General features: G+C 33.4%; 1 protein-coding gene across 1 annotated transcript; it reads left to right on the plus strand.

Annotated features, from left to right (window-relative positions):
• The first annotated feature begins 215 nt into the window (after positions 1-215).
• On the plus strand, positions 216-10,534 carry LOC123223789 (exocyst complex component SEC10b-like). The gene is made up of 25 exons (XM_044647152.1): positions 216-370; positions 936-1,019; positions 1,135-1,398; positions 1,488-1,562; positions 2,038-2,139; positions 2,267-2,317; positions 2,582-2,687; positions 3,271-3,381; positions 3,926-4,017; positions 4,408-4,576; positions 4,655-4,731; positions 4,886-4,984; positions 5,083-5,173; positions 5,555-5,640; positions 5,720-5,890; positions 6,365-6,418; positions 6,489-6,617; positions 6,733-6,825; positions 6,917-7,063; positions 7,275-7,372; positions 7,654-7,738; positions 8,138-8,196; positions 9,240-9,338; positions 9,423-9,506; positions 9,915-10,534. Exons 2-25 carry the CDS (start codon positions 936-938, stop codon positions 9,985-9,987), a joined length of 2,499 nt encoding a protein of 832 aa, XP_044503087.1. The 5' UTR covers positions 216-370; the 3' UTR covers positions 9,988-10,534.
• The last annotated feature ends 6,591 nt before the right edge of the window (positions 10,535-17,125 follow it).

Below are 17,125 nucleotides of genomic sequence, written 5' to 3' on the forward strand. Positions count from 1 at the left end.
TTATATATTTTTTTGTTAAAATAATAATTTTATTTTTAAATAACAAAAATTTAAAAACAGATTTTTAAACTCCATAATATGTTTTCATCTTTTTCATTAACCTTTGGACGAGAAATAGTCTTTTGGCCTTATTTTGCCAATTGGATAAGTGAATATACTAGAAGCTACAGTGCTGCTATATTTCATTTCCTTGGCACTATGTGGTCAAAACCGTCATTTTAAAAAGAAAAAAATTTCGTTGTAGTTTTCGTTGATCCATCTATCTATCACCTCGCTCGATCTACCCAACCAAAGCTTACGAGAAAGACGCAAATAATCTCTGTATTGTCTCTTTGTGCCTCCTCTCGCTCGTTCATCACTTGCAGAAGAGGTTCCTTTTTGCCTTTTCCCTCACTTACGTTATTCCTAATAAAATGAATTTTCTTTTCAAGTGTATTCCCAGATTTATATTGTTCTATAGGAACTGTAGTTGAATTAGTCATAAGGAGGGGTAAAATTCGTGTAAATTTCAAAATATAGACAGGGTGATTTGATGAAATATTTCGATTCCCACAGAACTATCTGATTAAATCAAGATTAAAGTTGTTGATCACAGCTGGACGTAAATTAAGTGAATTTGTCTAAGTTGAGCTATAAATATAGTGTTATATTTTCATTTTAAATTCTTTTATTTCTGATATATGAGTAATAAAATTGCATCGTGTTCTTTAGTCGTGTTTGACTTATTGTTAGAGTGAAGAGGACTGTTTGCTTATTCATGTTAGCTTTTAGCAGTTGTTATCGTATGTGTTACATTAATTAAGCTTTGCCTAGGTTTCTTTTTCTCCTCGGCTTAATATGCTGAAAAGGTGTGTGCTAGGAGGTAAAATTTTGAGATAGTTGAATGCTGATGGCCTCATTGTTATATGTTTGTCATTATTAATGATGTGGAGCAGATGAAAGAGAGTAGAGATGGAATTGGGAATGATAGAATTTCAAAATCATCATCACCACTTATTCTCGACTTAGATGACTTTAAGGTAATATATTGATGGACAATATTGACCTGTTTTTTGTTTTATGTCTTAACTATCATATAGTTTTGATGGTATTTGTACTTTAAAATTAAATTCAAGATGCAAATTCATTTCATAGGGTGATTTTTCTTTTGATGCACTGTTTGGGAGCTTGGTAAACGAGCTCCTTCCATCCTTTCAAGAAGAGGAACCTGATTCAGTGGATGGGCATGGTAACATTAGTGGAAGTGATGCTTTGCCAAATGGGCATAAACAAGCCCCATCTGATGCAATTAAGTTTGCGCAAGGACTATCTGTGCCTGCTCCACTTTTTCCAGAAGTGGATGCTCTCACATCTCTGTTCAAGGATTCTTGTAGGGAGTTGATTAACCTTCGAAAACAGGTATCTCTTTTTGGGTTTGTAGGTGATGGGCATACAAATTAGGACTTTGTTCTGAGTTAATTTCTTCTCTCTTCTGATTTTGGTTTCAGATTGATGGAAGACTCCATAATCTTAAGAAAGAGCTTTCTATCCAAGATTCTAAGCACCGTAAAACACTTTCTGAGGTTTGTTTCCTCCAAATCATTTCGGGAATACACTGATACAGATACCAAAGAAACTTGAGTTGTCAAATTTGTAAAAATTAAAATAAATAAATATATATATATATATATATCATGATTTCTGAAAAAAGTTCAGAGCTTACTTCTGTTATTTAAGTAATCATTCCTTGATCACTTATTCTGTAGAAAGGAATTGTTTGCATTTTACAATTGAAATGGACTATGATGAAAAGAATTTTATTGTACATCCAAGACAGCCCTAAGAAAACATTTACCAAATTGGATACTTACCTCTTGGGATGCTATTGTTCAAATTGAATTTATATTCATTGTGTCTTCTTCTACCAATTGGCATTTTTAGAAAATGTAATTTTGTTAAATTACGTTAAGTAATGAAATTAAATGTTTCTGAATCTGACATTGAATTACATCTGAGCCATAGTTTTTTACTACGGTTGCCATGTATCTTATTTTTCAGCTAGAGAAAGGTGTAGATGGGTTGTTTGATAGCTTTGCAAGGTTAGATTCGCGTATATCAAGTGTTGGACAGACTGCTGCTAAAATAGGAGATCATCTACAGGTACGTGTGTTTTATGGGTTGCTTTATATTTCTAATCGTGTTCATACTTGTTCTTGTTGTATTTGTATAATTATATCGTTAATTTATTTGGATTTATGTTTCTGTTTGGATGGTTTTTTATTGTCAGAGTGCAGATGCTCAGCGCGTAACTGCTAGTCAAACAATTGACCTCATTAAGGTACCATCGACCTTAAAATTTGGTTGAAATTGAATCAAATTTCTTAGCAAGTCTATAGTCCTCTTTGGAAGAATCTTTTTCTAACTTTATTAGTCTGTTTCCTCTTTTACCTATATTTGAGATTCTTTCCTTGTAGAAGCCATTAAGTAGAGCTGCTTGTATTAAATTCTGTGTAATGAGGTTTTTCCCTTTAGCTTTTTGTGATAATAACTTGTTCGTTGTTTTTTAAAATTGCATTAACATTCTGTCACCATAATCCTGCAGTACTTGATGGAGTTTAATAGCAGCCCAGGTGACCTAATGGAACTTTCACCATTATTTTCTGATGACAGTCATGTTGCTGAGGCTGCATCAATTGCAGAAAAATTGCGTAAGTTGGCGTTTTATTTCACAGGATAAATTTATGTCTGTTTTTTTCTTGGCATGATGTTCACTCTATTCTTGTGACTTTTTTTTTTTCATGATCCCTACTAATTTTTTTTTTTTGCTGCTATAATCAGTGAGTGAGACATCTTTGTCTGTTTTGCAAGTTAGCATCTTTGTCCATGACATCATATGACATATTTGCTGATTTGACTGTGTTTGTCTATCCTGTCCATGCCTCTACTGGACTGCTTATAAGATTGGTGAAATAAACATTTGTTCCAGAACATGTGTCTCTCATTGTTTTAAAAATGAGAGAGATGACTGATTTTACTTGTGGTAATATTGGAGACAGGAGAGAGATGGAGAAGTAATGGTTTGTTTGTGGTAATATTGGTTGATACCCAATAGGAAAGTTATGATATGTTTAATAGTAAGATTGGTTGATGCTCAATAGCAGAGATGAAAGTTATGATACCTTTTAATAGCAAAGAAATTGATCTTGTGTCTGGGTTAATATTTTCTGATATGTATTTTACATCTTTCAGCCTAATGAAAAATTAATGCCTTTGCTACTCTGTTGATTTCAGGGTCATTTGCTGAGGAAGATATTAGAAGACAAGGCATAGCAGATATTGGACATGCAACTGCCAGCAGAGGATTAGAAGTTGCTGTCGCTAACCTTCAAGATTATTGCAATGGTATGTTCTCTATAAGAAAATGAGGTTACTGCAATGGTACAGCTACTTCTGGTGTAACTTCTTATTAGTTTTAATTTTCTTTAGGATGGTCCATTTGATGCACTATCATAGAAAAATGAATCATTTTTGGCTAATTGTGGGCAATCACGGATGCACACCATCTTCATATATGGAACATTGTGTTCTCACAATGTATATTTATATTTATGCAAAAGACCATTTCAGCCTCTAACAGATTCTTTCCCGTACGGGTCTCTCTTTTCTGCCTACCATACACCTTAAAATACTGTTGGTTTCTGGACAAGTGAATTGCTTCCAAATGAGTCTTGTCTTTATGTTTTTATTTATAAATTTCTTCATGGATTTATTTTTATTAAATTCTTTTTTCCATTTTCTTTTGCTCCCTATGTTATTTTTCTTTGACATTCTTTTTTATTCATGTAGATATGGGTTGGAAAATTTTTTTGACAGAGTCCGCTTTCTGTTAGATGGTATTCCTTTCCTTGCAATTACTAAGTTTTGTGTTTTATATTTCTTTGTGTAGAACTGGAGAACAGATTGTTAACTCGATTTGATGCAGCATCGCAGAGAAGAGAATTGTCTACCATGGCTGAATGTGCTAAAATTTTATCTCAGGTGATTCTTTTTTCAAGTGACTTCATTGGTCAAGCTCTTCCCTTCCCTACTTTTCGTCTCGCTCCATTTCTGTTGTCTTCTTTTCCTTGATACACATGAATGAAAAGAAGTCAATTATTTCTCTACTTTGCATAATTTAAAGGATGTTTTCAGATTAATAGGCTTGGATTTGGCATCGTTAATAGTCTTCTAATCAGAAGATGGAGCTTTTGCAGTTGGTTTTGAGCTTTTACTTACAGTGATCCCTATCAAGCCCTTACCTATTCTACTGTGTATTTCTATGCTATCGGAACAAACAAAAACCTTTTTTTCACTACCGGCTTTCTTCTGTGTGGTCTTACTTGTATCAAATCTTATTTGTTTCTAATTTAATATCACATTGCAATACAGTTTAACAGGGGTAATAGTGCTATGCAACATTATGTGGCAACACGTCCTATGTTTATTGATGTGGAGGTCATGAATGCAGACATCAGATTAGTTCTAGGTGATCAGGCTTCTCAAGCTAGTCCCAGCAATGTTGCCCGTGGACTTTCTTCCTTGTACAAAGAAATTACAGGTTTGGTGGATAATCATTGATCTGAAATCCTGATCGAATTTTTTCAGATTTGCTATATCATTGTTGTTTTCATTGCAGATACTGTGCGGAAAGAAGCGGCTACCATTACAGCTGTGTTTCCTTCACCTAATTATGTCATGTGTATTCTTGTTCAGGTACCCTGTAGAAAATTGATCTTCATTTGTTTAATGTTTTACATTTCTTCTTTTTACCTTGCATCCTGTAAGTACATTCAAATTCAGATATAAAATAGCAAATTGTGTTGGCAAATTATCAATAATATCTGTTTCTTCTCCATGCCACATGTAGCGAGTTTTGGAGCAGCGAGTTACAGCCATTCTGGATAAATTGTTGGTGAAGCCATCTCTTGTGAACCTACCACCTACGGAAGAAGGCGGACTTCTATTAGTGAGTAGAATTACTGGGCTGTATTAATTTTGCAAATGCAAGTTTACAACGATTATCAAATTTTAATTTTTTTTTCTTTATTTGACTTGAGGCTTCAGTATCTTAGAATGCTAGCGGTGGCATATGAGAAGACACATGATCTTGCTAGAGACCTACGAGCCATGGGATGTGGTGATTTGGATATTGAGGGTAATGAATTGATTATTAAGATAAACATTTCCTTAACTTCTCTCGTACAGCTAGTAATCTATTGCTGAGTGAAATATTTGTTTGCATTTGGATATAATGGTAAATATAGATGACCTTGTCATTGTGTTGCATGTCATCTTTATAGGTATAAACAGAATGTGTTATGGAACTGTTTGATAAAGAATAGGAGATTATGAGATAAGAAAGAGATTTTACATCAAGGTTTGGCTTGGTAAATCGACTAACAAATTCTTATAGCATCTGTAGTAGTATGGATATAATAATAGATATTGGAGAAAGAAGGCCTATTTAAGTTTTTGGTGTATTGATGAAATCCTTGCTTATGGATTTATTTCATTTTGCTAAATTCCGTTGTTTCAGGCGTCACAGAATGCCTTTTTACTGCTCAGAAGGAAGAATATCCCGAGCATGAGCAAGCTTCTCTCAGACAATTATATCAAGCAAAGGTTTGCATCAGTTCCATCAATATTGATCAGAATCACTAATCATTTGCCTCCAAGGCTATAAGTAGAATAATCCTTGCAGATGGAAGAATTGCGTGCTGAAAGCCAACAGCTCTCAGAATCAACAGCATCAATTGGGCGCTCTAAAGGAGCTTCAATAGCTTCTCAGCAGCAAATATCTGTTACAGTTGTCACGGAGTCTGTGCGCTGGAATGAAGAAGCGATATCTAGATGCACTTTGTTTTCATCTCAGGTAATATATATACTCCTGCAATTGATATTACGATATTTATAATTTATGATCCTATACAAGATGTCTGCCAAACGTGGTTTTCATGATAGAAAATTCAGATTTCCTTGATAAACCTATCTTGAAAATGGCTGTCATCCTACGGTGTGTATAACTAAACAACATAAATGCTACTCTGAAATATCCTGTTTTCCCTTTACTTCAACTATGTTAGAGGAGCATTAGATGACTAAAAGTGTCTGTTTGAGATGTGCTGTATAAAGTAGCAGATGCCTTGGGATACAACAAAAGCAATAGAATTGAATGAAAATAAACTGTAAGCATAGAAAGAATGATGATACTCGAGATGGAAATTTGAAAAAAAAAATTGCAGTAAATTTATGGTCGATCACATAGAAAGAATGGATATTTGTGTGTTCTGAATTTTTCGAATATTATGTGCATTATATTGCTAATTGATTTTTGCATGCCTGATAGCCGGCCACCCTTGCAGCCAATGTAAAAGCAGTGTTTACTTGCCTTCTGGATCAAGTAAGTTGGTTAACAAAATGCATTGATTTTCCAGAATTTTGTAATAGGCACTTAAATATTTGTTTTACAGGTAAATCAGTATATAACAGAGGGGCTTGAACGGGCTAGAGACAGCCTCACTGAAGCTGCGGCTTTGAGGGAAAGGTTTGTGCTGGGCACAAGTGTTAGTAGAAGAGTGGCTGCTGCTGCTGCTTCTGCTGTAACTACATAATCACTCCCTATTTACGAATTCTGTAATATGATATGCATGTATAATATATGTATAGTTTACCTGGAAAATTGTTGCATAATGGAGATTGATTGGTTGATGTTAGGCAGAAGCTGCTGCTGCTGCTGGTGAAAGCAGTTTCAGATCTTTCATGGTTGCAGTACAGCGTTGTGGTAGTAGTGTGGCAATAGTTCAACAAGTATGTTGTTTTGTGTTTATATCCTTTACACACTGTCAAATTAACTAGTCAGAGTTTGGGAAACCAATTTGAAGTGAATTTATATCTTCAGTACTTTGCGAATTCTATATCTCGGCTTTTATTACCTGTGGATGGTGCACATGCTTCTTCATGCGAAGAAATGGCAACGGCTATGTCCAGTGCAGAGGCTGCTGCTTATAAAGGACTTCAACAATGCATTGAAACTGTGATGGCAGAGGTCAGCTATCAACATTTGATTTATTACTCTATTAGATCCATTTTTTTAATGTTTTTGTGGATCATAACACTTGACACAAGTGTATTAGACTATTAGCATCATGCTTCTAAGTAGTTGGTATATTTGTTGTTTGTAATTTCTTCTTTCTGTGCTTTATGCTCTATGATTTTCTACCTCATATCAAATACTTCCTGGTAAATCTCCTGTGCAGGTGGAGCGTTTGCTCTCAGCGGAACAAAAGGCAACAGATTATCGATCGCCTGATGATGGAATTGCTCCTGATCATCGTCCAACCAATGCTTGCACAAGGTTTGTGCTGCTAGACAAACTTGTTCTTTCAACCATAATGCTGATACCTGAGGGAGTTAGGACACTGCATGGTTGAACTTAATATTATCATATGTGTTCTAATGCCACATATTCAAATTTTACATTTTGTTAGATGTTCGTTGATAACCTAATTTCTACATTGATAATATGTTGTATAGTCTCTGTCCTATCTTGTACTTTTGGGTAATGTGATCAAAACACGACATTTCATTTACTTCTGGTTTTTTATGCCAAATAACATTCTCTTCTTTCTTTTTTAGAGTTGTTGCTTACCTTTCCCGTGTGCTTGAGGCTGCTTTCACAGCACTAGAGGGTCTTAACAAACAAGCATTTCTAACTGAACTGGTATGATCTTTTTTGCTGTCTAAGATTCCTATTTATTATGTACAATTGCTTTGAAATTCCTAGCCATGGTTGTTTGTGTGAACAAGTTACCATGCTTTTGGTAAATAAACATGATTTGTCTGTTTGATTTGGATGAATGGATTTCATCCAATGAAAAAGAGTGCCTTTAATAACTCATCAAGATAATATTTCTTCTATCGATTTATATACATCATAACCACTTGTACCAATTCCGTGTTAAAGCAATGTGATGTGTTTCTATTACTGTTTCATTTCTTTAATATGAGCTACTTTTCTCCCTCAAGTGGTGGGTGATGGTAATATAGTTTTTCAGAAATTAGGCAATGGTATCCATGAACAGAGTTTGAAGCGTTAATATGGTGATATTCATTGTTCCAGGGAAACCGTTTGCATAAAGGCCTGCTTAATCACTGGCAAAAGTTCACTTTTAATCCCAGGTAATGCTAAATAGTCCAGTTTCTGCATTGTTAATTTCTAGTAGGTAAATATGAATGGACTTGTGGCTAGAGTTTATAAGAAGAAACTCAACATTGTAATAAGTTATAATTTTTATTTTTTTTCGGTTTTGTCTTAAGAATACCTGTCTCCACATGGTAGAACTTTCGGTCAGTTGAGTTCATGTATTAATTTTGGATGGCTTGATTGAATTGCTAGAGAAATAAAGAAAGGTATCACTTGCGTAGGTTGTGTTACATGCAATTTATTTATAGAATTTACATCGAAAAAAGAAACATCAATGAGAATATAAAATTTTAGATTTTTAAGATGGATTTGCATTTTTCCAACACGACATAGATACGTGACTAACCTTTTTGGAATTATGTCTTTCTCTTTTGTCAATGTATATACCTTGGGTATGGCATGCTCTATTAATTAATTAATATTAATATAATGCATATTTTACCTCTATATCACGTGCAATCAGGATTGTTAAGTCAAAATAAAAATTTTTGTGACTACACCTCTATGAAGTTATGACCTCATTGTAATTAAATTATTTTGGTCCCGATGATATGACTATAGAGAGGTTTTGCTGTATAAAGAAAAATTTAGATTATGTTAGCTGAAAAAATAATATTATTTCTTTAATGAGACATGGTCAATGAGTAATTTATGGTGAATTATACCAGTTGCCATCATACATATAGCATACAGTAAGAGAACAACTGCACAGAGTTTCACATCAGCATACACAGTTTGGTCAGAGTGACTTTTCTGTCTCTCGTTCCAGTTGCTAGTTCCTATGGCTTGCTGTGCTATGCATCTATCTTAGAGATTTTGGATTTTCTTATTCTTGATGACTTCTGGTAGATATAACCTGTGTTCGATCATCGGTGAAAACAAAAATGTGTTCTCGGTTCAAAATTTTTTATTCGTTTTATTTCAGTTATTAATAATATGGTGCCTTCTATTGCACTACCAAGTTATTTCATATCTTTATATTTTGTGTTTCTCTTCTATCTCTGATTTGCTTTTGCAGTGGGGGATTGCGCCTGAAGCGTGACATAACTGAATATGGAGAATTTGTGTGCAGTTTTAATGCTCCATCTGTTGATGAGAAATTTGAATTGTTGGGCATGTAAGTTGCAAACAGTTTACAATGTTTTCAGATTGTCATTGAGTATTTTCTATCTCATTTTACTAATAAAATGTCGGTCTCCAGTATGGCCAATGTCTTCATTGTTGCTCCTGAAAGCCTCTCCACCTTGTTTGAGGGAACCCCCAGTATTCGAAAAGATGCACAAAGGTATGTTGTTGCAATTGCACATGTTGTATGCATGAAAACACTGTACAGATTACTATTAGAGCTGAATTTTTAGAGCATATCAGGTGATATTTTTTGGGACAAATTTTCTTTTTGATGTGTGATGGTAAATAAATTTATTGTTTACAACTCACAAGTTATGAGCACATGCCTTTTCCATTCATTGTGAGTTGATTTAGAACTGATAAGGAATGATAAAATCACACTATCTAGTTTTAAATGGAAATATTTCTCTTGGCTCATTTAACAAGGACTTCTAATTTTGGCATGATGTATGTGTCCATGTTTGTACCATTGTAAGTCTTAAATCTCACTTTGTTATCTTTTGGAACCTCTATCCCTTCCTAAGTTGTGTTTTTGACCCTAAATTTGATTTGGCTGCTGTTTCAGGTTTATTCAGCTTAGGGAGGACTACAAAAGTGCAAAGCTTGCAATCAGGCTTAGTTCGTTGTGGACAAGCTAGTTAAAACAGCAGTGGCATGCGGATATGTAGGTAACCTTTTCGAAGTTCTTGAAGTTCTGACATCAATAAGTTAGTAGGGTTAGGGAAGCAATATCTGATTTTGGTGGCACCAGAACTAAGTCATCTCCATGCAGAAAATAGGCTACAACAGAGAGTTCATGTTCTAATTCTTTCTTTACCGTTATCCTCCTTGCTGAGTATATATTTTTGAAGATATAAATGGGAAGACACTATAGTTGTATCTTCAAGGTCTTGTATTTAATTTATTTTTTGGGTTTGCAGTTTTTGCTTGAACCAATTCAAAATGGAAAGTACCTTGTGTTTGGGTTTGTGCTGTTGTAAATGATAACTTCTACAGGAAAACGGTGACAGCGAAAGGTTTTTTTTTTTTTGTGTGTGTAACATACTAGATTTTTACGATGCCTGTTTATATTTTCTTTTTTTCTGATTTTTAAATTTATTTTGTATGGACCTCTTGATTGAACCATATCACGATTATATCCTAGAAATTCACTAGAGAAATGAAATGGAAAAGATAGAAAGACAATCAGTGTTCACTTAAGGAAGCAGATGGTTTATGATATTGATGGCTTAAAGTATGCACTCTCTACCTTAGAATCTGTGGATAATTATCCTCTACAAATTACAGTAAAGATAGCGAGTGTGGATGCAAAAATGGTGGTTGTCCTTAAAAGAAGATTGATATATAAAATAATTCATGATTGTTTAGTTGAATATATGTATAAGTTAGTGGACTTTCTGTTTTAGGATTCATGAAATTGATAAACTATACCCTATAGAGAAGCCATCCATTATCAAGAATTATTTTAAACTTATCACAGATCAGTGTTTTTAGTATGGGCTTGAGCACGACGCGAAAGGTGAGGATGGCCTCTAATGAATAATGATGGAGGCAGCACGAATGAAGGCTGAAATTGAAAGGTTTTTAGTTCTGACGAGTTAAAAAAGTGTAGCCGGTGATTAAGACAGTTGGTACTGCCCCTTAACGTGGTGGGTGCCTCCAGTAATCTCGGCACTTTGGCAAACTCTTTCCCACACCCACTATAAAGTGCTGATTCTCTCTCTTTGAATTTGGTTCATTTTGAGAGGGATTGAACCTGATGGATGAGGAAAATTTTAGTGGAGATCAAGTTGTACATCCATAGCTATCTATCTCTCTTTGATAGAATTGGTACCTATCTCTTTTATGTCCTTGTGGCTGCCAAACCCATAATAATTCTCTCACATAAAAGGTCTCTCATCTTTCTCTACCCATTGCTAAAATGAAATATCGAACATGTCAATGACCCCACTCCACAGCCACCACTACAATCAATGGTCGTGGCTTGTCAATTAGATTCATTTTTGTCCTTTATTTTTTTTCCAGTTTCTATCCATCTACCAATGCGTCTATGTGTCTAATCTTCTAACGTAGTAGCTTGAAAAGTTGAGTTCTTATTCCATTCTAATCCTAACTTGTTTGAAATGAAAGGAATATTTTGATTTGAGTGTTAGTGTTTGACCAGCCAAATCGACAACTCTTGGCTAGATCCTCCCACGATATTAGTAGATTTAGGAAGAAAGATAAAAAAAAAAGATCTCTACCAACCAAAACCCGTCCCACCCATATTATCTGAAAGCAAGTGTTTTTCTTAGAGAGTATTAGAGGAGTTCTAAAGAGACTTCAGAAGTGTTGGATTTGTTTAGAGAAATACTGTAAAGAATGATCATAAAAGATTGCAAGAAATATCAAAATAGAAAAATTCTTATTAGTAGTCAGTTTGTTCCAAATATATGTCTTTGCATTTATGGGTAGAAAATCTTTCAATGTCTCTTCTTCCATAGTGCAACTCTCTTTTTATAGAGTAAGGAGGAGAGGACATTGATGCAATTGTCGAGGCATAGGGGGCTTAACTCTTTTATTGTTATGGATGATAAATTTATTATAAGAGTTATAAGATGTGATATTGACATTCTGCATTTAATGTAATTTGTAACACAACTCATGCATCATACTTAAAAGGGGGATGCCTGACCACATCGAGGCAGCCAAACTCTCCCTTTATTTATGACAAGAATACATTATTTATTGCACATATGCTAGAGCTCGTATCTATGAACTTTGGGATATTACACATTGTGTGTCTTGTCTTTTACTGCTTGGATAAAAGTTCGATGTCTAACAACTAAATGAAATCTTTGGCTTAGCCTGATTCCAAGCTAACAGTACCCAACAAGGATGAGTTATCTGCAAACACAAGACATAAGAGGTGACTACATATTCTTCACTACAATATGCCAAAGGTGTTGAGATATTTGGTACTCACCGGATACCACATGTCAGTTAGGCGGTGTCTAAGGTATTATCATTCAGGGTAAGGTTTATAGCATAACAATATAATAATAACAATAATAATAATTAGGGGTGGATTTAGGCCGGGCCAAGCCCAAACATTTCTTGGCTTGAGTTTGGCTCAAACAAAAAATGGTCCGGCTCGAATTTAGCTTGAGTTCATCGAGCCGAAATTAGATTTGGCTTGGGCAAAAAATGACTTAGTTCGGTTTGATTCAAGTTTGACTTGATTTCGTAGCTCGATTTGGTTCAAATTAATGGTTTGAATTAATGGCTCAAATTCGTCGTTTGAATTCATAGTTTATTAATAAAATAATATCGTTTTACACAAACAATATTCAAAATTTCTAATTTGAACCACAAATTCAAGTCGAACCGAGCTATGTTTTCAAACTAGTAATTTAAACTACTGAATTTGAGCTGACTCAAGCCATAAATTCCAATAGAATCGAGTTATGAATTCAAACTACTGATTCGAACTACAAATTAGAGCTGAATAGAGTTCAACACCCTTTGACTCGAGTTCAATTCGAATTTTAATCAAATAAATTCGAGTCTAGCTAAATCGAATCAAATTGACTTTCAAAATAGAGTCGGTTCGAATCATATCCAGGCCTAATAATAATAGTAATAATAATAATAATTATTATTATTATTATTATTGTATAACCAATTGAGTGCTAATAATTATAAATAAATTGATGTATTGTTTTATAATTTTATAATTTTAAATTAAATAAATAATTAAATCATTTAACCATATTATAGGATTATTTGTTAATTTATTTATATTTTATTTATACATTTATATATGTAATATATATATATATATATAATATATATGATTATTTAAAACAACAATAAGACAAAAAAACAAAAAAAGCAAGCCGGCGGCTTAAGTGTAATTGGCTTGGTGGCGGTGGTGCAATTCTAGAAATGCTTCATATCTTCTTCGATCTCCACTATCGTTATTTCTTTGCGGAACTCAAGCCTTTCAGCACATGTTCACTTCAAAAACTGACTTTGCCATTTATACACAGATCTGGTAAAGAACTCGTTTTAGATGAATCCATTAGCTGCTGCGTCATTAAAACTAATATTTTATAAATGAATCTTAAACTTATATTCTCTAGTTTTCAAAAATCTAAATTTTTATAGCAGAATTTTATTTGAAAACTTAATTAATGTTAGGTCAAAATCGTTATTTAACAAAAAAATTAAAAAAATAAAATTTTATTATATTTTTCTTCCTCAATTTGAAAATCTAACAATTTCGTTCTATCTAAAGTTTAAAAAATAGCAATTTCACAAATAAGTTTTTAAAACCATTGTAAGAGACGATAAAGTTTGTTGTTTCGGTTGCGTTGACGACGAAGTTTGTCATCTCTGATCGCATTGACTCTTCCTCTCGACTTATCTTCTTTTGTCAACTTGTTCCCACTCACTGACAATAATAATATCCTCTGACGAAGACGAAATCATTTTCGTCGGAATTAATTATTTTAACTGATGGGTGAGAACAAGTTAGCAAGGAGAGATAGTTTGGATGAGAGGATGAATGCGAGTAAAGATGATGAGCTTTACTATCTTTGATGATGGTTTTAAAACTTTAGGGATACAATTACTACTTTTTAAATTTTAGATGATAAAAAATATTAGATTTTTAAATTGAAAAGAAAAATATAATAAAAATTTAAAATTTAAAATTATTTTATTACATAATCATTTTATTTTTAATTTTAATAAAATTTTATTTATGAATAAAATAAATTTTGAAAAATTAGACGAAAGAAATTTAAGATTATATATCTATGATAGGGTGGAAACAAGTCTTTTATAAATAAAACTAATTGATTAGTATTAAGTAGTTTCTCCGACACCCCATCAACCCCAATTTCACATGTTCGAAGAAGAAATAAGAGAAAATTGGCACGCCCATGTTCATACTTGATAGCACACTGTTTGAAAAACTAGTCCAGACCAGACAGTTGAACCGGTTTTGATGAAGGCACAAAAGTCAATTTGGTTAATATAAATATTTAAAATGTAAATTTTAAATATTTATTGAACCAAACTGATATGCGATTGAATTAGATGAATCACGTTGAGACTCCTACTAATTCTTGATTTGGTCAATATCCCACCTGTGTCTGAAAATATTTAGCTGATAGGAAAATATCAAACGCATATATGAATTCGGTCAAACCAAAAATAATTTGGACCTACCCGCGTCTGAACTTCTGGTAATTCGAATTATGCCAAAGCACTATTTCCCACCCAAGATATGTTGATTTCTCAAAGTTTTTTTTGTTAATTTTGAAAATACTATTTATCCACTCATGACCGATTAAAATTAACAAAACTCTAATCCCTAAAAATTTTATCTCATTTTCTCCCCTAAAAGTTTAAAAACTAACTTTTCTTCCCTAAATCAAGTTTAAAAAAATCATATTTCGCCCTAAGGTTTAGTTTCAAAATCAGATCACCTTCTTCGATGCCATCATTGATCATCTCTCCCTCTTGACGGCTCCCTATCCTCTAACGTGCTACCTCACTTCTACTCCAACCCATCCGGGGTCCAAAAACGTCGTTTGGGAAGAGGAATCGTCTTCTCAAACGATGAAGACAAGATCAACATCTTTTGGGAAGACGATCGTCTTCTTGAACGAAGATGAGACATCTTCTCAGAGGAAGACAAGTTGTCTCGTCTTCGTCTGGGAAGATGATTCCTCTTTCCAGATGACGTTTTTGGACACTAGAGGGGTTGTGGTAGAGGTGAGACAGTAAGTCGGAGGATGGAGAGCCGTTGGGAGGGAGAGATGGTCGACAATGTGTCGAGAAGGTGATCGAATTTTGAAACTAAACCCTAAGGGGGAAATGTGATTTGTTCAAACTTGGTTTATGAAAGAAAAATTAGTTTTTAAACTTTTAGGAGAGAAAATAAAATTATATTTAAGTCTATTTTTAATATTAAATATAAAATAATGATTTTATCCTTAAAATTACCATATTTAAACTGTCATAGGTGGATAAATAGTATTTTCAAAGTTAATAAGGGAACTTTGAAAAAACAACATACCTTGGGTGGGAAATAGTCCTTTGGCCTTCAAATTATGATAAGTTTATTAAGAAAATGTCAGCGAATCATCCACCGTTCGATGGTAGAACAATGAATCTGATTTACGGTGCGGATCTAACAAAATTGAAGCAATTCTTAACCGTCAGATTGTTGTATCATAGGATTCTGAAGAAAAAAAGAAGCTGTTTCACATTGAATCACGAGGCAAGCGATGCTGCCGGTTAGTAACGGCATGACTTTCGCCAAAAGAAGCGGGCCCCACAAAATCTGTAAGTTGTCAAGTGCCACTTCACCAATTTATCTCGTGTGACATCACGCGCCCATCAGATAGCGTTGATAGTATGAACCTTAACCCACTGTAAGCCGTCGATTTAAGTGACGGGATAAACCCTACCTTTTTTTGGCGTCTATGTAAAGCAAATTTGTTAGCTACGGCACACGTGGCAGCCGTTTTTTAAAACTCTTTTTACTCCGTCCATTTTTCAGGGAAAGAAATAATGAAGTGGATGAAGCAAAATTTAGTATGGGTGGATTCGGGTTCGATTGGGTCTAGACACCCTTTCTTTTGAATTTGATATAAATATAAAATAATCAGATTCAAACTTAATTTAAGTTTTTAGTCAAAATTAAGTTCAGTTAAAGTTCATTGAACCAAAATTAACTCTGATTTGAGTTCATTGTGGATAAAAAATAGGTTAATTTGATTGGATTCGAGTTTGATTTGATTTTATAGTTCAAATTTATAGTTTAATTTAGTTCGAATTAATGATTCGAATTGACAATTTGAATGTATAAGTCGAATTCGTGTCTTGAGTTCGTAATTTATTAACAAAATGATATCATTTTATCCAAATAATATTCAAAAATTTTTATTCAAGCCATGGATTCTAGCCAAACTGAGTCATGAATTCGAACAACTAAATTTGAGCTGAATCGAATCACAAATTTGAACTACTAATTCCATCCTCAAATTTGAGCCAGATTTGAGTCGAACACCTCTTGGCTTGAGTTCAGTCTGAATTGAAAAATAAGTCAAATCTTTCAATTCAAGGTCGATTCGAATTTGAATTAAGTAAATTTGAGACAAGTTAAATAAAATCGAATTGACTTTCGAGACTAAGCCAATTCAAATCGTATCCAAACATAAAAGTAAGTGAGAAGTAAACTTATTTAGAATGAAACTCTTTGCTTAATTTAGTAATAGTAAAATCAATTATTGAGTTAAAAATTTGACTTGTTTAATATAATTAAGTTGATCTTAAAAAACAGTTTAAATTAGATGAAATTTCTAATTATAAAAAAAATCTTAAAAATAAGTTTTAACTAAATTATAAATTAATTTGAACATATTCAAATTTAAATTAAACTTAAATCAATTCTGAGTTCAGTTTGAATCCTCCGAATCAACTTTTTGGCCAACTATGAACTTTGTTTGAATTGGGCACAAATTTCCTCCTTTGTCACCTTACAAAGTATCCATTATTATGAATAATACTCAGTTTTAATTTTCAGTTACGTTCAAAAGATTGAAATGACCAAACAAGAGGGTAAATTTTGTGAATGTTTCACAAAAAATTGCTTAGAATTTGTGTAGTCAAATACTTATTTACCTACGATTCAAAAGAAATAGAGATGGCAAACGGATGTGCATCAAATTGTAAAAACAAGGCCTTAATTAATTCCCATCTTTGAAAACAGGAATCGAA

This window comes from Mangifera indica, chromosome 8 (assembly GCF_011075055.1).
Source record: "Mangifera indica cultivar Alphonso chromosome 8, CATAS_Mindica_2.1, whole genome shotgun sequence".
Lineage (NCBI taxonomy): Eukaryota > Viridiplantae > Streptophyta > Magnoliopsida > Sapindales > Anacardiaceae > Mangifera > Mangifera indica.